The sequence below is a fragment of the Rhododendron vialii genome, chromosome 1a (genome assembly GCF_030253575.1).
Source record: "Rhododendron vialii isolate Sample 1 chromosome 1a, ASM3025357v1".
Classification (NCBI taxonomy): domain Eukaryota; kingdom Viridiplantae; phylum Streptophyta; class Magnoliopsida; order Ericales; family Ericaceae; genus Rhododendron; species Rhododendron vialii.
Window position 1 is genome coordinate 45,407,769 of NC_080557.1, and position 26,356 is coordinate 45,434,124.

Sequence of the window (26,356 nt, forward strand, 5' to 3'; positions counted from 1 at the left end):
TGTTCCTAGTTCGGCCCCCGCGTTTATGAAATCCTAGTTCCGTCCCTGGCTCTACATATTGTTTAGTTTAAGAGTAGTTACATTATTGAGTTTTTTTTTTTTAAGTTATCCTACAGGTTGGGATGTGTGTGTGTCTATATATATATATATATTGCTCTTAACCATTTTTAATGTGCTTTTTGTAGATTGCACAGTTGATTTGATCGCGGATGAATGATGTAGAAAATGAGATTGAAATGGGTGAGGATGACAGTGAAGGAATACAATGGAAACCGAAAATGGGTATGGGGTTCGGCTCATAATGCATTCTCAAGCATTTAAAAAGCATTTTCGTCCTGGTGGTCCTGGAGGATCGGAAGTGATCATGCACAATGCTTTGGGAAAGTTTATGAACGAATATGAGGAGGAGTACGAGTTTCTTACGGCTTGGAATGTTATGTTATTAGATGTTCGTGACAATAATACCTGCAGGTTGCATCAGACTTTTGCATTGCGTAAAAAAATGGGCAAGGTCGACATATGTTAGGTCGGCATGGTCTGCGTGCTGGGATGAAGAGCACTCAACTTGGTGAGAGCTAGTTTCAATTTGGATTTGAAAGATTTCTTGAGATCTTGACTATAGCTTGGTACAATTTATGTAATCACATTCACCGGTAATATTGATGTGTTTCAATTTCAGTTTTTACAATGGCCTCCAAATTTTCAGGGTTTACAAATGCCTCCAAATATGCTCCCATATCTGTTGTCACAGTATGGGTCAATGCAGTGGCGGACCCAGAATTTATTGACAGTGGGGTCAATTACCTACCCTAAACCTTAAACCAACGTACAAAAAAGATTTAAGAAGACATCTATTGATCTTATATAGTTCATTTACAATATACTTACAAAAATTACATGCACTGAAATGCCATACAAGAAGTGGTTAAGTGAATTATCTATCTATAAAATTTCTCAAAACGATATCTATTTATACCTTAAAATTAAAATTCCAAATGAGTAATGATTTTTGCACTCATATATATATTTTTAATATGTCCACTCCTTTTATTGTCTTTTAATGAAAACTACACAAAGTTCACACTAAAAGATAAAAAAAAAATGGAGTGCCTTTATAAAAAAAGAGAGGATGATAATCATTTTCTTCCAAAAATACATACAAGAGAAAAAGAAATTAATTAATGCCCCTGGAATATGATTGAGCACAAACTTGGATCACACAAATGTATGATGTCCACTCTCAAGTGTGTAAAATCCATATAAATATGTGGTTCAGATTCGTGTTCAACCTAACTCAGGAGCATGGAATAACTTCTCCTAAAAGAAGTCGCACGCAATCCTTTTGCCCCCGTCGATCTTTCTTGTTGAGAGAGAGAGAGATACCTAAAAAATCTGGACAATTATTTTACTTATGGGACAAGAGCCAAAGGATATAGAACTCTTATGAGGCAATTCTATTATCTTTGGGGCAACAACTACAAGTTCAAAAGCCTATGGGGCAAAATTATCAAAAATGTCCGAAAATTGAAGTATTCCTCTGCTGGGTTTTCCAACTTAGGGGGGTCACTTGACTTCCCTTGCCCATTAATGGGTCCACCCCTGGGTCAATGCCACACATAGTTCTTCTTTGGCCTTCATTGAACTCTTGACCTGTGTGCTGGACAAGAATTAAATCATGTATCTTTGGAATTGCCCTTGGCTCTTAGTATTTCTTTTTCTATTTTCCCCCTTGAACATATGATCTATAATAGGGAGACACAGTTCCATTTTTGGGTTGGATGTTGGAGGAATTGTGTCTATAATCTACATAGTGGATGGAGGCTCCTAGCTAACTGGTTTATTTAATATTAATGAACTTTTAAATGTCAATTCTCTTTGCCTACTCCATTAGACACAAATATTTGACACGAAACTAACAAATGCAAAAAAGATTGAATAAAGAAAAAAAAATTAAGCCAATTAACTTATTTATCCAAGCTAGACCTTGAGTTGTTGATCCAAACAAGACCTTAAGTTTGATAATGTCAAGTTTGAGGTAACAAAGAAGAAGAAACGTTGAGCAAAAGAAAGAAACGGAAGAAGAAATAGCCGTTTGTAGCTTTACTCTTCGTTACACTTTTATCCTTTAAAACATCGCCGTTTTGCTTTAGAAATAAAGAAGGTTGTTGTGAACCATTAGATCTCCTCACCGGTGTGTTGTCAAACCCACAGTAAAAGCCTCACAAGGGATCCTTATAGAGGATCTAGATCCGTAGGGATGAACCTAGCCTTTTAAACAACCAAATTCAGATATAGGTTCAAACAAATTCATTACACCAATAGTCTATAGTCTTTGGGAAATGATTTTCACACTCCCCTTTTATCCATTGGCACTCATTCGTTTGTCTTTTATTCATGTGAAATTACTAAATTACCTTTATTTCTTGAATCACTTTTTTCATATGAATGATAATTTGGTACTTTCACATGAATAAAACAAAAAGGAGTGCTAATAGATAAAAAAAGTGAATCATTTCCCATAGTCCAAATGTGTGCTTATTTATATTGGTGCAACTCCTTAGGATCAAAGGCCCAAGACATTGGGTTTGCTCCCTCCTAGATTTTAGGTTCGAAACTTTCTAAGTGTTATCAACTCTAATATGATCAACTATCTAAACCTTTACTATGACTTTAACTAGACCTTGGCTAGCGGGCAGTGAGATTAATCCCACGACATTAGTCTAGGTACATCATATACATAAGCTGACCCGAACGCTCTCGATTGTAAACAAACTGGTGCTCAACTTAAATTATTTTAGAGCCTGCAAGTGTTTGGCGTTAGTTACTGCTTGCAGTATAAGCTGAAAAAGAGAGATTTTCTACAATTATTTAGGGCTTAAGCTAAATTCATGTTGTAAAGATTTAGACATTCATATATACCTTGATAAAGCTCAAAGTTGTTCTTAACAAAGTAGAGTGTATTTCTCTCTCTTCTGTGATCTGTATTCCTCTCACTTAAGGTCTGGGAGGATGTGAAAGGCAACATTGTTATGTATACGCTCAAACAAAAGGAGCTTGGGCAGTGAACCGAACAGCTAGATATGGACCAAAAATTAAGAAATTTGAATAAATACAATAGCATACTTGGGCAGTGAACTGAACAGCAATCAGAAACCGGCTACTTGCTCTTTGGCTAAAATAAAAAAAAGCAACAGAGTTAAACACGCCTTGCCCACATTCATAACCCTATGAAAAAGAACAAATCAAATGCTTGAAAACCCTGAAGAACATAATAAGCCACAATTCCAGAATTTCCAAACAGACTTTGGACAATATAGCAACTGCAAAACCATGGCAAACATTTAGCTAGAGCAAGACACACCCATTCCCCATTATGCTTGGTTTCCACCACCCCTCGGGCGGCCGCCCATCCGTCCACGTCCACGGCCACGGCCATATCCTCTGCCGCCTCCCCCGCCTCTACCTGTGTCATACCCACCTCCCCCGCCCCCGCCTCTGCCTGTGTCATAACCACCTCCCTCGCCTCCGCCTCTGCTTGTGTCATACCCACCTCCCCCACCTCTACCTGTGTCATACCCACCTCCCCCGCCACCGCCTCTACCTGAGTCATACCCACCTCCCCCGCCTCTACCTGTGTCATACCCACCTCCCCCGCCACCGCCTCTACCTGAGTCATACCCACCTCCCCCGCCTCTACCTGTGTCATACCCACCTCCCCCGCCACCGCCTCTACCTGAGTCATACCCACCTCCGCCTCTACCTGTGTCATACCGAGGACCTGCCAAAAAATAAAGGTTTTTAAGCTGTCAAAACCCAATAGATTTACCAAAACACAGACACAAATTTGCACTAACAGAAGACTTGAGCTGTCAAAAGAGAACTGGTATTATAGCCTGAAAACTAGGCCAGTTCTGGGTTCTATAAATAATGTCACACTGAAACATTATGCATGCAAGATTGCAAGTAAAACCATTTATTATACTAACCACGGTAGCCCCAACTTCTGCCACGCCCACCACCTCGGCCAAAGTTTGAATGTTCGCCATTTTCTGACATAAAGAGAATGCAGTGAATATGTAGGATAGGCAATGACTTCATAATTTATATGAAAATCTATAGAATTTGTTAAATTTCCAGTATGGCAAAACATAACTCCAAGAGCCACTACCTTGGTAATTTTCACTTGGGTAATAGTTGCCATATCCACGACCACCACCTCGGCCCCAGTTTGAATAACCGCCATTTTCTAGAAATAAGGTAATGCAGCAAAACATTAAGGATTATACAGGAAAGTCAAGATACATTTAAATACAAACAGATTGATCTTCAGGAGCCAATACCTTGGTAATTTCCACCTTGGTAGTTTCCATATCCACCCCTGTTCCAACCCCGTCCTCTCCCTCTACCACGGCCTCGCCCTCGACCATACGAATCTAAATCACATGTACAATAGCATTTCAATAACTTTATAATTGCAATTTAACAAGTATTCATATTTGCTATTGGTTGTTGCCCAAACCTTCATTAACAGCATTATACGGTTCACGTGCTTGTCTAGGCTGCTGCTGTTGTTGCTGCTGCTGATAATTATTTTGTGGCCGTCGTTGATCTGCATGTGTTGGAGCTTGGTACCTATGAACACATATTTCCACTCAGCCAGATTCGAGTCGAAGAACCAGGAAAGAAACAGATTTATTTAGCAGTTGAATGAAACATATTTTGAGAGAGAGAGAGAGAGAGAGAGAGAGAGATGAGGAAACCATGGGTAGGTAAAATTCAAAAATCATAGGTGGGTCATTAGACTCGTTACAACAAGAAAAGCAAAATAAATGGAAGCTAGAAGCAGAGGAGTTTAAATAGGTATTTCCAGATCTCCTGAATCAAGCAAAGTTTTCTGCGAGAGCCACAATCGTGTCTAGTATTTGTATTCAGGCATAATGTCCAAGCTTCCCAAACAGAATCATAAGCTTAGAACTGAAATTTACCCTGGAGAGTTCTTGTTTAGCTCCTTAAATGACAAGGTAATCGAAATCATTGAGACCTGACGAGTCTGCTCCACACTGCGTTAGAAAACAATGGTAACCTAACATTAGACATGTAGCTTCAATACACTAACCTAGAGATGTTGAAGAAGAATAGAAAAACTTACGTTGAAAGACCCTCTTCAATGGGTTCATATACATCAGTGATCTTTACTGAACTGATGGTAGTATCTTGATGCAACTGGGGGATTCTCCTCTGTTTCAGGAATAAGACTCCGTTGATTTGTATATGGAGATCCAAAAGAAAGAAAACATAATTGACCAAATGTAGGTGAACAAACCTTTATAATCTCTGCAATGGCTACTGTCTTGCTAATTGCATTTCCCATTGCCTTTAGGACAATCTCTCTTCCACGTCTTTCCTACATACAAGATAATAAATTTCTTCCTTAATCAGAGATGATTCCCGATATATATGAAAAAAGAACCACATAACGGATGTAAGTATAAGATAAGAAAGACTACTCAATTGACTTGAGGCATAGAAAAATTGCATCATTTTTTATGAATACAAGATCAATTTGCCGTGGCAATACAAATATGTTGGGCAATATTAAAGACCCCCAGTCACCAACATCTGGACATAATCAACGAGCCGGAGGTACAGAGGATAGGTGGACAAACTTTACATAATGCACGCAGGCCACGTTTGAGCTAATCCTAACTTTTTAAGTATATCATATTGCGAGTCAGTGCAATTTCACACCCCACAAGGATCTACAATAATCTACATTTAATTTCATTCAGTTTTCAACCCAACACCCAGATCAGATCACTCATGTCTAATCATGTTGCACATTAATCAACTAAGAGAGCTGTTCCATAAGGGATCCTAAGGTAAAGTCACCTACTCGGACTGTGCACCATAATTGTTCATCAAGTATCTCATTTGCTTTCAACACAAAACAGCTTGTCTACGAAAAAGTTCTGCAAATCCATGATGCAACCTAATAATGAAGCGAAATTACCAAATGGTGCCAAACAAAGCCATGAGCTAGAGTCCATTTTTCATTCCAAATCGCACATAATGGACCAAGACAGGATATGCACATACTAATTCCATATGTTCAGCATGCTTTAGCGTAAAGCATAAACATTAGCCCAATAGGCTTGATTTTAGACCAGAAACAACTAAAGTTGTCCTACTTTGGTTCATTTAAGTCCATAAAAACATGCACCTATTCAGTTGAGCTCCTTCACATCAAGCCTAGAGGAGATGAAGGAGCCAAATAAATGGTAAGCCCCTACAAAAGCCGAATATAGAGCCCCTTAATTTTGGAATATAATACAAATTTAGACAGATTATGCGTTGTATCTCACAAAACGAGCAGAAAGTCAGATGTAGTGATGCACTAGTGTAGAACTCCAAATTTCATGACCGCTGCAGCCTGCAAATGCTCGTATATGAACTAAATGTCTAAACTAGGAACCAAGAACCTCAAAAATTTCTAGCCAAGCCTACATGGTTTCAACTGAAATACCAATACTACGCACAATGCGAAAAATAGAAAGATAAACTATAAGTTACATGACCACCTCAGAATACAAGTCAAAAACTAAAGGTCTAGAGCATGTGGAGAACTTGAAGCCATCACAACACCAGTAAGCCTCATGAACCCAAAACACACACGGAAACTAAACAGATCACAACAGGGCAAAAACAACCAATGGATAGATGAATAAGTTCATCAAACCTTTAGGGAAAATGACGGCTCAGGTCGTGTTTTGATAATTAATACCCGCCAAGGACAAACTAAGAACATTTGTTAATGCTGAAAATGTCCTTGGCGGGTATTAATTATCAAAACACGTCCTCGGCTGTCATTTTCCCAAACCTTTACAGCAATCCATCACCGTCATGGAAACCAAAATATAAAATAATAACTAGGAACATGTGAACCCAATATTAACATCTTGAACTGCCCCCTTGCTCCTGTAATGGTAGCTTAATAAAATTTACGTTACCCTAAAAAAATTAACATCTCGAACTATAGTTTAACAAATCATAGCCGCTGCATGTCAGCCAGTCACTCCAACTATAAACCTAAACTGATTGCCCCAGAAATTCAACGCAACTGTCTGCATAATTTTACCCAACGCTGGAAAAATTCTCAATAAATTAGTGGAAAAAACACAAAACAAAACCCGTGTCATGTACAATAAACCAAGCAAGGCCATACAAATTACTGCAGTATCAAATGAGGACAATAAAAACAAGTTTTGATAAACACATCAAATCCATATCTACCAACATAAAACATAGTCAGCACCAAAACCAATCCACCAAAATAACAAAAAACAAAACCCTAGAACCAGAGAAAACAGTACGATCGACTAAAGCTAACAAAAAATAAAGGAGTAGATTGGACGAACGGTAAGAGTACCTGAAGAAGAGTGGTGGCATAGGTGAGGTAGTTCCTGACCAAGCCCGACGCAGTGATTCGGATCTCGTTCTCGTTTATGGGCACTTCGGGCCTGGGTTTCTCCACCTTCTGGTACCTATCCATGGTTCTGGGTTTCAGGATGAGGAGGGAACAACAGGAGTGAGAGAGAGAGAGAGTTTGGAGAGAGAGTAACCCTAAAACCCTCGTCCAGATTTAAGGGGCAGAAATATCGCAGCGATTAGTGAACAGACACGCGGGCCGGGTTTTCATCCGGCACTACTTTGGCCAAATATCACTTTACCCCCTCGACTGTATAATTGCTTTCTAATTCGTCCTTAATCTATCAAGTACTAAATCAATCGAGAAAGAAATTGATTCACCAGAATATTGTAATGAATATTTTGACTTATTTGATCTGAGTTATTGCTTCCTTGTTCTTTGACAAAGAAAATTCAAAAATCTCTTTCATTCCGAAGGCATAACCCGTATCCATGCATTTTATATTTGTTCGGAGTTTGTTGCTAGAAATATAATTATCTCTACCCCTCACATCAAATTTAATAATTTATTTTTAAAATTTCTTAAACTTTTCAAATCCATGCTAACTTTTAGTCTAATTTTGGATTTCATGGCTTTTTTTTTTTATACAACAACCAACGTGCTTTTAAAAAATATCACGGAACTTATGGCACTCAGTCATAAAAAAATCATTGATTTTGAAGCCTTTAATTTTTTTAGGGACAATATTCTTTTCATTTTTTTTCTTTTTAAATCAAGGATAGCGTTCCTAATTGGATTATAAAATAAAAAAGATAAATTTTTGCTTGCCATCTTGTATATATACACACCTGATATATATTCAACACGCAATTCAAGGGTTAATTTTTTATATAAACCACCGGATCAAATGACGATAATGAGTCTAAATGCTGACTCCAGCAAGGGAATAGTAGCTATTGTTAAGTACATAAATTTGAATTGGGAAATTCAAAATTAGACTAAATGGATATTGATTTGAAGAGTTTGAGGACTTAATATGTTTTAATTGGACAAATTAAAGATAAATACCAAGAAATTAGATAGTTTAGGGAATAAGTGAAATTTTAGCCACTGCTTTCAGGCCGACGAAAAGTCGGTTTAATTTGTGAGATAGGAACAGTCACTTCCATTTGAAGCGCGTGGTTAAAACGAAGGGTGAGGATTGGGCAAATAGGTGGGTAATCCACATAGCGACCGTCTACGTGATGGGATGAAAGCAAAAAGTCTACCCCACTGCTCTACATTTACCGCTCTTCCACTGCTCTCAATTTTTACTGTTCAAAATTGGATAGTTCAAATTTAAAAAAACTCTTTTTTCAGAGAAGAGTTAAAATCTGGACCATTGAATGCTCAGACGGATGGTGAGATATTGAGCGGTGGGCGTTGTCTTGCTCGGATGAAAGTCTGTATTTAGCCCCAAGGTTAGTTCGGTTGACTGAGGAATTTGCTACCCATACAATTGATCAGGATCTAATTATTTGGATTAGACTGCGAAAAAGAAATTTTTTTGTGAATTTTCTTGTCCCGACGTGGATGACATTCCTTAACAAACCGAGGAAAATATTAGTTAAAGTGTGCGTAAACTGGCTTGGACACTCCGGCCGGACCGTCCAAAAAAGAAGTCTATATTTTGGTGGGTAGGAATCCGTGCAAGTCTATCTAGCTACATATTTGGTGCGTGGTGTTCCATCCTTTTGGAACCTGCTATGTAACCATTTTTCATTTCTAAAGAAATGGATTCAGTTTTTAGATTTTCCAGTAACTTCTTCCCTGTTTGTAACTACCACATCACATATTTAATGATCCTAGTTTAAGCATCGATCAAAGGGAATGCAGCAGGCAAAGAGAGTGCGAAGATCGCGTGTACAGATGTAATTTGTTCATATTGGTATCGATGACTGTCGCACGTTCTATTCTTAGGGTCGAAAAGACCAACGATTCTGAATTCATTTAGCGAGGGAGAGAGGTTCACAAAAATTCAAAACTGATCTGGACTGCAAATCAAATTGGAAGTTGCCCGAAGCCTCGCCCCAAAGAGAAGCAACAAGGAGGATAGAGTAAGACGATCACCGTCTCTTCAAAACGAAAGACGATCCCCTTGTATACAGTTTACACGCGTCATGTGTGCACGTGTCCTATAGTGTACATTTTGTGTGCACGAATCCTGTGAAGTCATGCAATACTTCATCTCACAAGAGATAGAAGAAAATTGTCCTAAACGAAAAAGATGTGGAAGAGAAGTCCAGTGCAGTATCGATAAGGCCAAAGTACACTTTCAACTTTTGTGGTCATCGCCATGTACGGATATCTCTCTCATGGTTCAAAACTGACCACATAACCTATTTGTGGTTTTGAAAATGTGCGAATAGACCACCTGCCTTCATATTTTTCATTCATATTAACGGAATTGTATCTCACAAGCCTTTAGAATGTAATCTGAGTCGTTCATAATGTATTAAATAAAGAGTAGAGTATCTCTGTAAAAAATCATCTCGATCAGGCATCAATAACCCAGTGATCTAACTTTTAGCAAATTCAAATTTGAAATTTTAATTTTACAACAAAATCGATTCGACCATGAGATTTTCATTTTTTGTTTGACTTGAATTTGGGCATAGATGTAGTACTCGTCAAAATTTACAATATCAATGATTTGAATTCAATTTTTGGTATAGGAAATGGTGTTGTTAGATTTAAAAAAGAAGAAAAATCAAGGGACATGATGAGGATATATTAGTCTTTTAATATTGTGTCTGTTAATATGGATAAATAACATGACGGCAGGGAGTCTATCCGCACATTTTCAAAACCACAGGTATGTTATGTGATCAGTTTTGAACCGTAAGAGTGGTATCCGCACATAGCGACAATCCCAAGAGGTGAAAGTGGACTTTTCCCGTTGATAACTCATCAAAGACGCCATCAGAAAAACAAATTCTTGGTTTAACCTTTCTCACTGAAAGTCAAATAAATACATCATATTATTGAAGCAATATTTCTCTGCTTACGAAGTCACAAACAACCATAATAGTAATCAATATAACAATTCAGAAGCCAAACATGGAAGTTGATGGAGAGAAATGCTAAGTGTAAAGAAAATGGGCAAAAAAAAGATCCTTAAAATGTACATGAACGGCTCAAATTCACTGCACATTGAATCTGAGCCGTTCATGTACACTTTAAGGGTTTTTTCTTTGCCCATTTTCGTTGATGAATAAAAAGAAGACATCTTAAGAATAACCATACATGGGAGACCAACGGATCACCCCTCATATACAATACAACTGTGCAAGTCTCCTACCATGCCTAAGAAAGTAGTCAAGCAGCGACTGCTACGCTGTGAACTTCATTGGCCATAATTCCCAATCTCGTACGTGTTGTCATTGCTGCCAAACAATCAACGCTGAATCAAATATTTATAGAGCTCAATCTAATGATAAACACATAAATCACTATGCGGGGAGAGGTAAACAAATCAAACCAAGCAAATCCTAAGTTCCAATCGATTGAGATCAGCTACGTGAATCTGTCTTTTCTATTGAGCTAGATGTTGAGTAACCCATAATGATAATTGGATTCATGTCATAACTATACAAAGGGTCTTTTACATGCAGGTTGTCAGCAACCTAAGGTACAACCCTCCACCTTTATCCGGGCTTGGGACCTGATGTGCAGAAGATAATACTCTAAACACTAACTATACTACGCAGAGTTCTACTATGCGGGTAGAACTATAGTACTAGCATTATTCAAAACATGGATGTAACTATGTACGAAAGTACACGGATTGTAAAAACAAACATTGCAGAACGAAAACTCATTACAATGTAAATTCAGTTCCGAAAATAAAGGACTCAAAAAGCACAGAACTAATTTCCCTCTCTTGGGTGTTGAAATGCTCAAAGATTTGGGGTGTTTACACGAAGAAGAAACCAACAAAATTGAAAATTGGGAGGTGTTTATGGAGGCAATGCAACCAGGAGGAGACAAGGTTCAAGATGCTTTTCCAGCGAAATTGAATGAAGGGAGAGATAGTTGCCCTGATAATTCTGATATTTCACCACTGTGTCAAAGTTCGATGCAGCAAGCAAAATGAGTACTGTTCTGAGCTTCGCTATAGATACCATATTTTGGATCTCCCATTCAAAGCATTAAAAAATTAGTACCTTGTATAGAATTCAATATGAGGCAGGGTGAATACTTGAGTTTGGTTGTTGTAAAGTTGGCAGGGATTTTACTAACACGGAATTGCAACAAGTTTTCCATTGCCTTAGCAAAAATAGGAATTCGCTCTGTGTAAATTGAAGAATGGGTTATTTTGATTGTGTGTACAAATGTCAGATTTCCAATACACCATTTACTGAACCACTTTGAGGCCGACAACTAAAATCTCAACAAAATAAGAAAGATTGCCATCATAAAGAATAGACCTAAAGAGCTAAATCTTATTTGTGGTTTCTTCCAAAAGAAAAAAGGACTCGGAACCCAAACAATTCGCATCACCTAATGATGACCAAATGTCCTTTGCCATAGAAAAGAACACAAACATCATGGTGGAACTTGGAAGTAATAATCTTCAATGCAAAGTCAAAAGATGAAAGCAAGTAACAAGTGAGAACCAGTGAGAAGGCAGATGTCAAAAGAAAAAAGGATATACTATCAACGGCTTTGACGGTAAGCTTCAAAGCATTTTCGCAAAAGCAGACATCGGAAACATTAGGGTCTGCCCATCATATCCCTCTAACGATCTATGATGGTCATTCACAATTGAGTCAGATGCTAATTAAGGACAAAGGAAATCCTAGAATCATACGTATCAAACCTTATATATAGAGGAATTACATTTGTAGGTTGAGGAGAGTATACTTCTGTATTTTTTCACTGGGTGAATTTCAGAAAATTTTAATTTCTAAATAGAGTCAAAATACTTGTTGAAGCACCATAGCACCATAGATTCGAGAATCAAATAAAAAATGGGAAATTATGACCATGGGAGCAGAAAGCAGAAGAAAACAAATACAAGAGAGGTTTCTGGGTCAATTAGAATACATTAGGTAAGGTGACATCCCCTTTAAGAAAGAAAGTGGAATTAGAAAAAAAACCAACTTATCTTTCAACAGCAAAAGGGCTGGCCCACACCTTGGACGTATACGGATCCAATGTCTTGCTTTGAATTTTCCTTTTCCTTTTAACTCATGTTATCCAAGACTTGTCAAGAATATAGAAAAATATTAAAAGCAATTCCTTTAAGAGTCAGAGAGGAACATGTTTTTCCAAAAACTTGTATAGTAATGGCACTATCTTGCACAATAACCCCAACCTGTTGCATTCTCACCTACTTTTTCATGACTAGAATAACTAATTAAAACTCTAAATCGATCACAATAGCTGTTTTCCACACAGATAGTTCCGGTAGTCAATAATTGGATGCTTTCTAGGGAATTAATGATGCAAAATAATTGGTCTAGTGACATCACCTCTAACAATTGACGGATGGCTGACCAAAGCCAAGTTCAACTCAATGGTCACTTTCCCCAGCCTCAGAACCGAGGACCAAGCCTATACATGTTCACAAGAATATTTCTGCACCAAAATTACTCCCAGATAGACATGACTTGCAGTAATAACCAATCCAGCCTACTACTAAAACACAGCCCTACCAAATCCTACAGTCTGCAGATTCAAAAACTACGTTCTCACATACAAGACATCTACAACTTGTACGTGTATCACCACATCATTAGAATCCAAAAATTCTCCCATCACCACGGGGAAGTTGACACCATGCCAGAAGTTTAAATTAAGTATCAATTCAAATACCTTTAGTATGCCCAGTATATATGCAAAAGGACTTTAATATTTATATGCCCAATGAGAAGAGAATTTAAGAACGTCTAGACAATAATTAATCAAACAAGGAAATGAAAGCTAAATACCTGAGAAATTGGAAACTCAATGAACAGCCTGCCCCAGACCGAGTTCTTCCCCTTCACCTTGAAGAATATTCCCAAGCGAAATGGTGGAACAAAAGCTGATAACCTTATGAAACCGATTAGCGGGCACCATCAAATTCGGAACCCTCCTCCAACTACATTTCCCAGAATCACTACTAATCTCACAGACACAAGCGGGGTAATTCCGGTGATGCTCTTCGTTGAACACATATATGAGGTTACCCAGTCCAACACATTTCAAGCTAGCCAACTTATCATCCTCATCACTGTCAAACAACCCATAAAGCAACTCCTGGGGCATTATCGCAATCTCACTAAACTCCATTGTTTCCTCATCAACTTTCCACAGATTAAATGAAGGCCCGCGAGGGGCATTGCTCAATCCAGCCAAAACAAGCTGGTCTTGACATGAAATCAAGAACGAAAACAATACCCCTGGAGGCCTTAGGGTCTGGACCTCACTCCAAAACCGTTTACTCAAATCAAAAGATGAAACAAAACATGAGCAAATCCCAAAAACATAGAATTTTCCTTTGAAAAGGGCTGATGACAGCCACTGGGACGAATTCCCTGACCGGAAATCAGCAGGCAGAGGCGGGCAGAGGTCCCATGAATTCGAAAAGGGATTGTATATTTCAACTGCTAATCTATCCTCTATATCCACCAACCCGCCAATAAACCTAACACCCCCAACAACAATAAATTTTGAAAACCCAGCTCGGTCGTCATAAACCCCGACAAGAGGGTTACACCGGGAGAACTTAAGTGGCGGTGTCTGACGCCATGCGCCATCCTTGAGTATTGGCGCGTAACTGAATTTGGCGGCAGCAGTGGTGAAGAAGAACCCACCGGACCCTACGAAGGACTCTTCCTGTGAAGAGGCATGAAGCCAGTTATTAGACGTTATGGTGGGCAATATAAATACAGCCGAGGAAAAAGAGAAGTTACATTAAGAAAATTGATACTCCTTCCAAAAAGAATTACAAGAATTATGAAGTTTGAAGGTATTGTGCAATACGTAAATAAGTGAAGTCGTGCTAATATTGAGCCTTGCTACATACACACCATTTTCGAACATACTTCTCAAGCGTGTGGTCCTGCAACCTATTTTGAGAATCCGAGACGTCCATTTTGTATCTCCAAATGTGTGAATAATTAATGCAAAAAATTGGATAGATCAGATGTTGATAAGTGCATGATTCAAATCAATTGATTAACCAGAAGAACTTTAGATCCATTTTTTTCAACAAAAATATAAATTTTGAATATGGCTACCTATGTCCAATCAACTTTGATTTTCTGCATGAATAACGTGTTATGATTTCGAGACCTACAAAATAAACACTTGAAATTGTCAAAATATTTTGTGGAGGTCACTCTATTAGGTGGTGTGTCAAAATACGCTGTGGAGGTTGCTCTATTAGGTGGTGCATTTGAGAGGTGTGTAAGTAGAATTAAAATAATACTCAAGTCAAGAATTCTAGATTGTGCAAGTGACCATTTTATGTATAGCATAAAAATCTCCGAAATCACAAGGGTAGTATATATAAATTATAATTACTACAATCTCGAGCTCAATCTATTATGTATCTCCATACGCATAAATCATTCATAAAAAAAAAAACAAAAAAACAGATCAATCAGATATTGATAAGTGAATGATTCAAATCAATCGAATAACAAAAAGAGCTTCAACGATCCATTTCTCCCAAGAAATATGCAAATTCCGAATATCGCTAGATCTTTTGCAGGAATAAAGTGCATGCCGAGACCAACAAAATAACCAGTTCGGATCGCCAAATTATGTTACCCTATTAGGGTGTGTGTGTTTTTTTGATAACTAATGGGTCCGGGCCAGCTAACCGTGCTTACGCGCATCTCGACTAATCTTGGGAGCCGAATCCTGTCGCCCACATGCGGGGAGCCCAATTTAAGCCGGAGCAAAGCTTCATATGAACCGGCTCCAAAGGAGTGTTAGGTGGTGTATTTGAGAGGGGTGCAAGCAGAATTAAAAGGAATAGAAATCAAGAAAACGTAAGAGACCAATTAACGTGTAGCATAAATTTCTCAAAAATTACAGGGGTAGCATATACAATTGCAAGAAACATGAGGGGTGTCCATGCCTGCGAAGTGGGGAGGGGGAAGAGAGCGGTGGGTAGCTTGATCCACTCGTTGGACTCGGGGTCAAAGGCGAAGGCCTGGTTGTTCTTGAGGAAGATGTTGTTCTGGCCGTAGAGGAAGAGCCAGGGCTTCTTGGCGGCGGAGACGCGGCGGGAGAAGGCGGCGGAGGTGATGATGGAGCGCCAGGGCTTGCAGACGGCGGCGGCGCGCACGATGGAACGGATGGGAAGGTGGGAGAGGATGAGCTCGGTCAGGTCCGACCCGATGTAGTCGAAGCTGAATGGGTCGGGTTCTTTGATCGATTTGGATTCTTCCATGTGATTCTTGAGACTGGGGGTTGTAGTTGTTGGGAATTTTATAGAGAGAGAGAGAGAGGGATGAGAGAGAGGTGCGTCGGTTGAGGGAAGAAAGAAAGGGGTGGTTGGTGAGGTCACGTAGTGGGCGAATAGTGCGAGGAGGAGGAGAGAGAAAAAAGGTGTCGTGTTTGTTTGTGGGTATATTTTTTAGTACTACTTTAATTAATCTGTTTATTGGATATTGAGATTGGGTGCTTACGCTAGTAATTAACTTATGCAGCATAATTTTTAAGTTTTGTCTTTATTTAATTTTTTTTGAGTTTGTTAGTTTAATACTTCCAATTTTTTGTGATATGAAATCATCTCAACAAAAGGAATCGGAAAAGTTAAAAATTTGAGTATGACTTTTACGTAAGTATTTTGGAAAATATCTAAAGAAAAGCTCAAAAAGTCAATTTTTTAATATTTTCCAAACTACTTGTTTAAAAGTTATAATTTTTTTACTTTTTCGAGACGAACCCATATCACATAAAGGTTTAACGTAAAACTAATAAATGCAAAAAAAAAAAAATTTGAATAAAGACAAAACCAAAAAGTTGCGGTGCACAAATTAATCACTAACGTGAACGAGGCCGCAAAGGAATTGGATTATTTTTTATTGGGGAGTAATTTTCACATTTTCCTATGTGATATTCACATTTTTTTTAGTGTTGAAAATGTGTGGTTTTTTTAATTAAAAGATGAAAAAAGAAAATATGGATATTAAAAACATGAGTGTGAAAATTATTTCCCTTTTTATTTTCTGCAAAATAATATCTTGCTCAGGCTCCGTTCAGTTGCCAGGAATGTTGTATAGGAAAGTTATTTTCAGGAAAAGTCAAGTAAAGTGAAGTAAAAGAAAAAGAAAATTATTTTTCTGTGAGTGTTCATTTGACAAAAGAATTTTGCAAGAATAATTAAGGATTAATTGTTCATTTGTCAGGAAAAAGAAACTTTCGGAAAAATTTTGTGAGTGTTCACTCATTTTCCTTTTCCCGCGACGCAAAATTCTGTGTTTTTTGCAGGATCACTTTTGCAGGAAAGTAATTCCTGCAGGAAAACTTAAAAACATGTTTCCTACTACTTTCCTGCCAACTGAATACTATAAAAATTATGGAAAAGTTAATTTTCCCATTCTTTCTTGTACTTTCCTGGCAACTGAACGGAGCCTTAAGAGTGTCCAAAATGGTTGTTGTAGATGCGAATTTTGCAAACCTTATTAACGTCGAAAAAATCTTGACAGCATTTCAATTGGTTGTAGGGTTCATTAGGTAGTGAATCAATTATGAATCGCCTATGAAAAATATTCCAATAAGCATCAAATACTTGTTACTACGTTGCAATATTGAATGTTGTGAATGTTGTGGGTGTGAATTCTTCAAAACTTATTAACATCGGAAAAATCTTGACAGCATAATTCAGTCAGTTGTTGGGTTCAAGTTTCGGACAGTGAATCAGTTATGAATCACCTATCAAAAATACTCAAATGATATGCATGCGATTTGTATACCCACTCATATATTAGGTGTAACGACATTGAAGAACCAACTCCAAGGGGTTGGTCTAGTGCTCTTGGCATGAGATTTAATAGTTTGTTCCCTTCTAAGGTCTCAGATTCGATTCTTCCAGGCAGCAACTCTTGGGGTCACCTCAACCTCACGCATAAACGTGTGAAACGGCTGGGGGAGGGGCCATAAAAATTATTCCAAGGTAAGCGCAAATTGACCCGGGACACATTGCATTAAAAAAAAAAAAAAAGAGCTTAGGTTAAATCTTGCTTTTGACATCATTTTGACATTTTCTGTCTAGGGTCTCTCCACTTGTTCCACTCTATTAATACTAGCAAATAGAGAGTACTAGAATGCAAGCATAAATAAATAGTGACACACATGGCAATTAGTCATATGGGCAAGGAGATATTTGAAGGGAGGAATAGGGTAAGGACATGCTAGGCTGGCATGGGGCGTAATAAGTAATGTTGTCCGATTGCATCCCATCATTCAGTTCTTTATTGGGAAGTTCAATTACTGGTGACAAGTATAGTATAGTATAGTATAGTATAGTATATCTATATATATATATACAGTCATTTTCAAATAAGGTGGTCCTTAGGACCTCTCCATTTCTCCTATTTTCCGTTTGAATTTTGATGATCCAAACCGCTCAATGTGTTCAGAACGTGATTTTAAAGGTATCCGCGAGGAATCGGCAAAAAAAAAGACCGGGAAGGTCTTCATCCGAGCAGTTTTAATTTGAACCGTTTGATAAAAAATAAACAAAAACTGCTCGGATGAAGCCCTTCCCGATCTTTTTTTTTGCTGATTTCTCTCATGTACCCTTAAAATCACGCTCTGAACACATTGAGCGGCTCGGATCATCTAAATTCGATCGGGAAAAGAAGGTCCTTATTTTATTAAGTTAAGGTGATCCTTAGGAGAAGGAAACTCTCTCTATATATATATATATATATTATATATATATGTCATTTTCAAATAAGGTGGTTCTTATTTTAACTAAAATAAAGACCTCTCCATTTCTCCCATTTTCCGTTTGAATTTTGATGATCCAAACCGCTCAATGTGTTTAGAACGTGATTTTAAGGGCATCCGCGAGGAATCGGCAAAAAAAAAGACCGGGAAGGCCTTCATCCAAGCAGTTTTAATTTGAACCGTTTGATAAAAAATAAACAAAAACTGCTCGGATGAAGCCATTCCCGATCTTTTTTTTTGCTGATTTCTCGCTTGTACCCTTAAAATCACGCTCTGAACACATTGAGCGGCTCGGATCATTAAAATTCGATCGGGAAAGAAAAGTCCTTATTTTATTAAGTTAAGGTGATCCTTAGAAGAAGGAGACTCTATATATATATATATATATATATATATATATGGTTCAAACAAAAATTACACATATAGATAAAACACGATTACATACACATTAAGGCTTCTTGTTTGGGGACGGTAGGATGGTGCAGCATCTCAAAAGCGCTGCAAATATAACGCTCAATCCCTTTTGAACGATTCAGATTTTAAAAGAAGCTCTTTTAAAATCAGGAGATAGTTCACAGTTGTTGGCATAGATATCGATTACTGATCGAACTAACTTATTTACCAAGAAACAAACCTAAATATGAACAGTGCCGATGAACGGATTTTTCCTGAATATATTAATGTTGGATAAGTGTTACTACTAGATATACCTATTTGACAAATCTTACAGAGCCTGCTCAATAAGCCCGAATGGACCCACATCAACTAAAAATTGGAAAATGACAGAGCCTGCTTGATCCGGGAGAGATTATTCCATGCCCCTGGGGCATGGCCATGTGGTGCCCCAGGAGCTCTCTGCACCACACAAACATGTGGCCCGCACATAATTATGTGGTGCAGAGAGCCCCTGGGGCACCACATGGCTATGCCCCAAGAGCATAGTATAATATGTGTTCAGGTGGCAGAACTAGAAATCTGTCCCCAGTCCAGGAAATAAATACTGTAATCCTTTCCAGCTGCCAATATTTCAACACACAGAGAGAAAGAGAGAGAGAGAGAGAGAACAATTTTATTTATAGTCAATCACAGCAATCCTTGACCAGAGCATACGAGCTAAAAACTGAATGAAATAGAGGAGGATACGGAAACGACCAACATATATAGTGCCAATAAAATGTCACACTATTACACAAGTTCAATAACAACTTCACCACACCATCAAATCCACAGGCAATGCAACTTTGAACAATTTCCAGAGCAAAGCATCCAACAGTGAAACCAACCCGGTATCACCAACTCATTTTTCTACCCCAGGTTCTTCGAGAAAGACCCGTGAACTATCCTGTTGTTTAAGCTGCAGATTTGCACACAACTGAAAGAATTTGATAATGGCAATGCACAAAATGTCAGCTTACAGAAAATCTGGATAACTTTTCTCCAGTAGGTAAATTCAAGTACATGTACAAAGCAAAAAAAATTACCAGACATTCTTAGGGTTGATCTTCGTCGGACCTATACCGCGTCAGACGCCGACGCCTTCTTGGGACAGGAGACTCATCTTCAACTGCATTGTTTACTATAGTCATCAACTCATCGTCGTCATCTCCATCGTTGTCCTCATTGTCATCTTGTAGACCCAACAGATTCTCACCCCAAAGGAAGCGTCGCCTCGGAAAAGCTCCACTTGACCGCCTATGCCCTGCCCGTACCCTTGACCCACCTCTCATCCCGGTATCCGAATCCATCGATTCAATCATCTGAAACAAGAGGAATGTAGTCCACAAAGGCCCATTAATCTCACCTGAAGCCCTTGAAAGCCCATTCACTTCATCTGAGGCCCTTTGTTCCCTTTCTCCATTCTCTATCGCATAGTCCCCAAATACTACAGCACCGGGCATGGCTGAGCGAATAGCACTCACAATATCGGCATACTCTCTCTGGTTCTGAAGGCGTCGCCAGGCCCGTTGTCTAGACGGGTCAATGTCACCGGGTCGGACCATTGGGTGTACCCGCCTAGCATGTCGACGCAGGTCCCTATAGTTACCGGAGAATGAGCACGTTTCTCGAGAGCAACTTCTAGCCTTCAGGTTGAGGTATTTTCTAGCCTCATCTACAACCTTCCACCCCACTACAGCTCCACGACACATGGGGCATCTCAAATTAAATGTTGATTCTGGTGAACTCTCAACACTGTTGTCCTCAAAATTGCCCGTTTCTAAAATTCCTTGTAAATGGCCATCTGCACCTTGGTTTCCTTCATCTTGATCGCTATTTCCAATTCGTTCAATTGAGTCAGTTGGAGTTGTTGAATCCAAGTTTATGACAATATTACTTTGTTGGCTCCTAGGGGAAGAAGAACCGGGTACAGGAGGACTGTTATTCCTGTTATCTTCTCTGAGCTTTTTAAACCTGTCCAGGCAATTTGAATGCCTGTAACTTGTATCACATATGTAAGGTCTACAGCCCTTGTCGTGCGAAGTGCATTGAAGCAGAACAGCATTGTGTGGGTGGTCCATGCAGATGGGGCAAGAAGCCTCATCCAATTCCTTGTGGAGAGCAGCACAGGCATCTGCCTCGTATGATATGCTTCGTTTTCTACTAGCCATCTAACTGCACTACAGTATGTTACTAGAAAAATTGCGATCATCAAAATACCAATTTATTTCCCATGGAGAAAATCATTTTTTTCCCATGTCTCCCAGAGCAAAACATAAAATAATAGTAAAGAACAGAATGTTGACCCACTGAACCATTTATGCACAATTTGAAAGAGCAGACTGAAACCGAAATAAATGAAAAGATGAAACTAGCCCCAGGTGTTTTTCTTCTCTCTTGTTTTTTATTTTTTATTTTTAACCTTCCAAACAAACACACACATGTTGCCCCTTTCTTTCCTTTTCTTATTCTCCTCCTCCTCTCACTTCTTCTTCATTATATTTTTTGCTGTCTTTTGTTGAGCGGAGAGGAAGGTTTAAGGTTCTTCTATGGTGAAGCTTTGCCCTAGTGAATAGCTTTCCTACATTAACTACGCATTCAATATCACAAAAACTAACATAACTTAAACCTAACACTAACAGAGTTATTAATCCCATATAGGATGGGACATAGTAGTGTAGGATCTATAACGATATCTTTCATCCAATAGATTGGGTTGGGCATATTCCAATTGATGCAGAAGTTAAAATAACTCCTATGAGCCTACACATGATTCACAACCATAGTAACTATTAAGGTCTCCAACCATATTATTAAACATTCAGATAAAATTGGCCATGTAATCATTTACCAAGAAACATTCTAACAGAATTTCACACAAGTACTACAGCTGCATACCATATTTTTCCAAATCAAGAGGGACAGAAAAATTAAAAAACCAGCAACAGACTACGTATTACACAATCAACTGCAGACGAATAAGCCCCACAGCCTCTTGAAAATAACCACTTATACTCTCACTACGGATAGCCAACTAGCAGTGATAAAGAAGGAATAAATGCCACTTCAGCACCTATAAGCCATATGAGGAAAACAATCTTTGAACAAGATGTGGATGCCCAAGGATAATGTTCCTCTAGATATTTCACTAGTAGATTGCTCGCAGTTTTTATTCAGAAGACTGATGAATGTATCCATACAGATAGAGACTTTTGGATGCATCCTGAGCTATTTGTCCAAGTTATGACTTACCAGATGCACTCATGCAAATGTTCCTTACCTGAGGATCATACCTAACTGTCATAATAAAATTGAGGCCCCTAAATACTTCAGTGCCACTTCAAATGATGATATTATACAATCGTCATTTTGAGAGATGAGACCCAAGCACATTTGGATTGCTGATATGAATCTGTTTTCCTCCCACAAGTTGAAGACACAAAAAGCTATCTTCATGCTTAATCAATCATTTCCGGTCGATCTATAGAAAAACAGTCGTTCACAGAAACTAAACTCACCATAAGTATACAACCGCCCCTACCCCACTGCAACACTATCCGACGATATAAACATACCACAACTTCTAAAACTTCACGTGAAAACAATCTATGAAGACATCAGGAAAGCAAAAGAGAGTTCAAAGCTATGAAGCACGGGTACGTCGGAAATGTCGCCGTATGCGCACCGGGTACGGGTACGGCGTCGGTAAGGCAAAATCGTACCGGGTACGGCAAAATCGTACCGGGTACTTTTGGTATCTTTGGGTACAGCAAGGGTACTCCGTGGGTACTTCGTGGGTACGTTTTAGCCCAAAATAAGAGACACACACATTGAGAGAGAGAGAGAGAGAGATATGGAGAGAGAGAGATGAGAGAGAGAGAGAGAACCAGAGTCGATCGATTGACGCCGGCGACGAGGTGATGACTGGGTTCAGATCGATTGACGACGGCGAGGTGATGACTGACGACGACGAGGTGATGACTGGGTTCACATCGATTGACGACGGCGACGGCTCTAGGTCCTCTGGCTGGCTTCTCGATCGAGATCGACGACTGATGACTTGTCTTGTCTCTATTTCATCGTAATATAGATTACAAAAATACAGCATAGCCCCTTAAGTTCTTTACCACGACAATAAAGTCTCTTAATTTCTAAAAATTACAATTTTATATCTTCCAGTTCCAGCATACCTCTAATTGTTTAGTATTTCAGTTTTACCCCTAATAAACATAAATATTATCTCATTTTGACTTTTTATCTATGTTACTTTTTGTTAGTAAAATGGATTTATATTCCATTTTATGCAATAAAAATAGTAAAAGATATATCTATTCGCCGTACCCCCGCAGTACCCGTACCTTACTTTTTTGGGGTTTTGCCGTTTCTCGTACCCATACCGCGTACCGGTACCCGTGCTTCATAGGTTCAAAGTGAAGTCCAAACTTATTGCCCTGTGAAGTTGTAGTATAATGTGAAATGAAAGCAACTGGTGGTTCAGATAGGACAGGGCAATTCCCACGTAAAGAAGACAAACCAGCAGAGACAGTGATGGATTCAGTCAATGATAAGAAGCTTGTAGTTATAGAATTATCCATTTCTACGTATATACTCACCAAGAGATGAATATTTCTGCACCGAGAGCTTCTGAATCTTTATGACGCTGATCACTTTTAGCACAAGCAAACTACAGAACCTCTATGATATTTTCGAGTAAACTGAAAGCAAGCTCTCGTGCAATGCTCCAAAGCACCTTATAACTAATTCAGAAATGAAATATCCTACATATCTTGAAGATTGGCTACATTAAGTCTTATACATATAATCTTGAGCCACAGCCGTGCATATGAGCCTTAAAACCTGCAGTTATACCGCAGACAATGTCATGTGCCGAATAACTCAACCTATAATGTCACGCCCTCAATTTTCAGCTAAAATAATAATACATTTTCTACCAACAAAAGTCTCTTTTTCCTCTAACACACAGTGTGCATAAACTAGCTAATGTCCTCGTATCACTTTAATTCATGATTTTGATCACTTAAAAGGTGAACCCAATACTAATGAAAAGCAAGAAAGCCGTGAAATTCCGAATTTGACCAATTGAGATTTTGTTCGGATAGATGCGTAGCCCTTTGTCTGTAGATCACGTTTTCTTTTCTTTTCTTTTTTTTTAAGGCTTTGGATACATCTTAGGTTCTCGAACGACCACTTTCTCTTTACCGATTCAATTACTAAAACACACCCTTTTTAACAAAATCAACTTTTCACATGTCTTAAATTAAACCCACATGCTAGCCAACATCAAAACAAGAGTATTCGAAGATAGACAAGCCTAAACTTTTTCTATGGCCCCCTTCCCTTTTTTTTTATTTATTATGATTCAAGTTTTCCCCAAGTCACACCCACCTCAAGCATAGGGTTTAGACACTCAATAATGTACTAAACTACCACATAAACAAGCATAGAGAGAGAGAGATCCCTAGATTAAAACTCAATTCTTCCAAAACCCCCAAAAGTCCCGGCACACAAGGCACCACAATTTCCGTTGAGCAAATTTGCCATACTCTCTTAGAAAAATCATAACCTTTTCATCTTAAACCCAAAAATATTGAAACCAACACCAAACGTTGCACCACTACAAGCACCACACTCAGTAAAAATCTCAGGTTCATAAATGAGAGGACATTAACCCAACAATCAAAAGAAAAACAGATCCGCAACCATTTTCGCACCAGTCAACCAGCCCTACTTTAGAAATTCACCAAAAATTGTATACTTAACCGAATCACTTGATTCCAACGCCAATCCCTTCTTAACTTAAATATGCAGCTCCTGTAAAAGACCCAAAGCCACCAAATTGTTCATCATGCCCAGAAAATTAAAAGAAGACAGCCACGCAGAGATTCGCGTATCCAGGAAACAGCCGATATTCAAAAATTCATAACTAATTGTGTGATTATCGGTTTTTCATGACCTTGGTACCGAAATCTTCGTATTGAAACGTACTTTAACTGTTATGAAGACACCAAAAATTGATTCCTAGCAGAAGGGCTCCCAAAAGACAGATTTCCAAAACCCACGAAATTTTCAGCATATACCAGATTTGTTCAAGACTCAAAATAAATGATCAAACTTGATTCTCGTACATTAAACCAACACTTAAACATGTAAAGAAGGCAGGAGATCCCTACCTCGAAGGTTAGAAGCAAGCCCGAACATGGGGGAGACTTCGAAGTGCTCCGATCATGAATTTTCTTGGATGGATAGGAAGCTCTCGTCGCGTAGAACAACTTTAGTACTTGGGATTTTTCCGAAATCTCATTCGTAGTAGACGAAATCGAAGAGAGAAGGTGAGAGGGGTGAGAGCCGAGAGGGAGAAGACAGCGTGGAAGAAGAAAAAAAAAAGTAAAGGGCCTTAATTTTTTTGAGTTATATAGCACATATAACACTTACACCCTTCCACTCCTATTGCATTACGTCAACTCCCACAACTTACAAGTCATCTCACATTGACCCAACTCATATCTACATCATTATCCATACTTTGATAATCCAAATACATATTAAACATTAAAAATTTGAGAAAATAATTATGGGTCTCTACATATAACTTAACAGAAAAATTTACTAACATACAATACATTCAAACGTAGTGCAGCTAACTTGAAAGCAAGACAAATAGACAGTCAAAAGAAATGTGTGCATTGTATATAAGGCAGAAGACTCATTTATGAGAAAGATTTATAGATCATAAACCTTACCACCACGTTCAATTAAATAATTTTAAACTTGCTCAACAAATACCCAGTAGTATTATATGCACTGGTTTCAAGGCATAGATAGTAAAGATCGTCCCGGCCAAACCTAGAAAAAATTTGGCTGCAAAAGGGATTAAATCGTCCAACATCTAGCAAAACGTATGCCAGTCAAAAAAATGAAAAATTCAACGACTACAAAGAAGAAAAAATCTAATCCAAACACACAAGGGATTATTCCTCTTATCCATTTGAAGTCTTTTTAGAACTCTTGATAAAATAAACTAAAAAAATAAAATCCGGAATGTTAGATATGATGCAAATGGAATTGAACTTTCGCTACATGCTCCAGTTTTTCATAAAAATTATGACAAATCATATATCGAATTCTGACAAAATGTCAAACTGATTAACAACTTCGAAACACAAACCCTAACCCTAATTCAAATGGGAAAACCAAATTGACCCGATCCTTTATTCAAGGCCGTAAACATGTAGATCCACATATAGATATAAATCAGCATAGAGACTGATTAAATCAATAGAAGATGAAACTAAATCGCAATTCGTCAAACAAAATCGTCAAATTTTAGATAGCAGAGACGCGGAATTACAATTAATCTTTCCTGAAGAAATCCCAAGGAGATCGATCGGAGAAGCTGTTGGAAATTGTAGACGGGGGTTGATTAAATTTTGTAGATTTTGAAATTTCGAGACGCTTGTGGGAAGGATTTGGAGAAATTGGAGAAAAGTTGCAGGACGTTACCATCTACCGCGTATATATACCGTGTGTGTGTGCGCA

General features: G+C 38.4%; 3 protein-coding genes and 1 long non-coding RNA gene across 10 annotated transcripts; 1 reads left to right on the forward strand and 3 right to left on the reverse strand.

Annotated features, from left to right (window-relative positions):
• Positions 1-3,081: 3,081 nt before the first annotated feature.
• On the reverse strand, positions 3,082-7,682 carry LOC131320470 (glycine-rich cell wall structural protein 1.0). Its single transcript, XM_058351191.1, has 9 exons — positions 7,427-7,682; positions 5,324-5,404; positions 5,150-5,238; positions 4,986-5,060; positions 4,520-4,632; positions 4,341-4,433; positions 4,169-4,246; positions 3,987-4,049; positions 3,082-3,778 (listed from the first exon to the last, which is right to left on the reverse strand). Exons 1-9 carry the CDS (start codon positions 7,547-7,549, stop codon positions 3,372-3,374), a joined length of 1,122 nt encoding a protein of 373 aa, XP_058207174.1. The 5' UTR covers positions 7,550-7,682; the 3' UTR covers positions 3,082-3,371.
• Positions 7,683-10,422: 2,740 nt separating this feature from the next.
• On the reverse strand, positions 10,423-15,959 carry LOC131320479 (F-box/kelch-repeat protein At3g24760). Of its 2 annotated transcripts, none has more exons than XM_058351200.1 (3): positions 15,543-15,958; positions 13,402-14,290; positions 10,423-10,851 (listed from the first exon to the last, which is right to left on the reverse strand). In XM_058351200.1, the coding sequence occupies exons 1-2, from the start codon at positions 15,855-15,857 to the stop codon at positions 13,418-13,420; spliced, it is 1,188 nt and encodes a 395-aa protein (XP_058207183.1). In that variant the 5' UTR covers positions 15,858-15,958; the 3' UTR covers positions 10,423-10,851; positions 13,402-13,417. The 2 variants fall into 2 exon arrangements, with proteins under 2 accessions (XP_058207183.1, XP_058207191.1); XM_058351208.1 differs by having other exon boundaries at positions 10,696-10,868; positions 15,543-15,959.
• A 3,456-nt stretch (positions 15,960-19,415) lies between these two features.
• On the reverse strand, positions 19,416-26,325 carry LOC131320496 (uncharacterized). Of its 6 annotated transcripts, none has more exons than XM_058351227.1 (4): positions 26,169-26,325; positions 23,413-23,656; positions 19,846-20,974; positions 19,416-19,718 (listed from the first exon to the last, which is right to left on the reverse strand). In XM_058351227.1, the coding sequence occupies exon 3, from the start codon at positions 20,968-20,970 to the stop codon at positions 19,855-19,857; it is 1,116 nt and encodes a 371-aa protein (XP_058207210.1). In that variant the 5' UTR covers positions 20,971-20,974; positions 23,413-23,656; positions 26,169-26,325; the 3' UTR covers positions 19,416-19,718; positions 19,846-19,854. The 6 variants fall into 6 exon arrangements, with proteins under 6 accessions (XP_058207210.1, XP_058207206.1, XP_058207233.1 ...); XM_058351223.1 differs by having other exon boundaries at positions 19,416-19,736; XM_058351250.1 differs by having other exon boundaries at positions 19,846-20,979.
• LOC131320533 (uncharacterized) lies at positions 20,902-23,386 on the forward strand. The gene is made up of 2 exons (XR_009198292.1): positions 20,902-22,434; positions 23,223-23,386. It is a non-coding gene; the product is annotated as an uncharacterized LOC131320533 (long non-coding RNA).
• Positions 26,326-26,356: the final 31 nt, after the last annotated feature.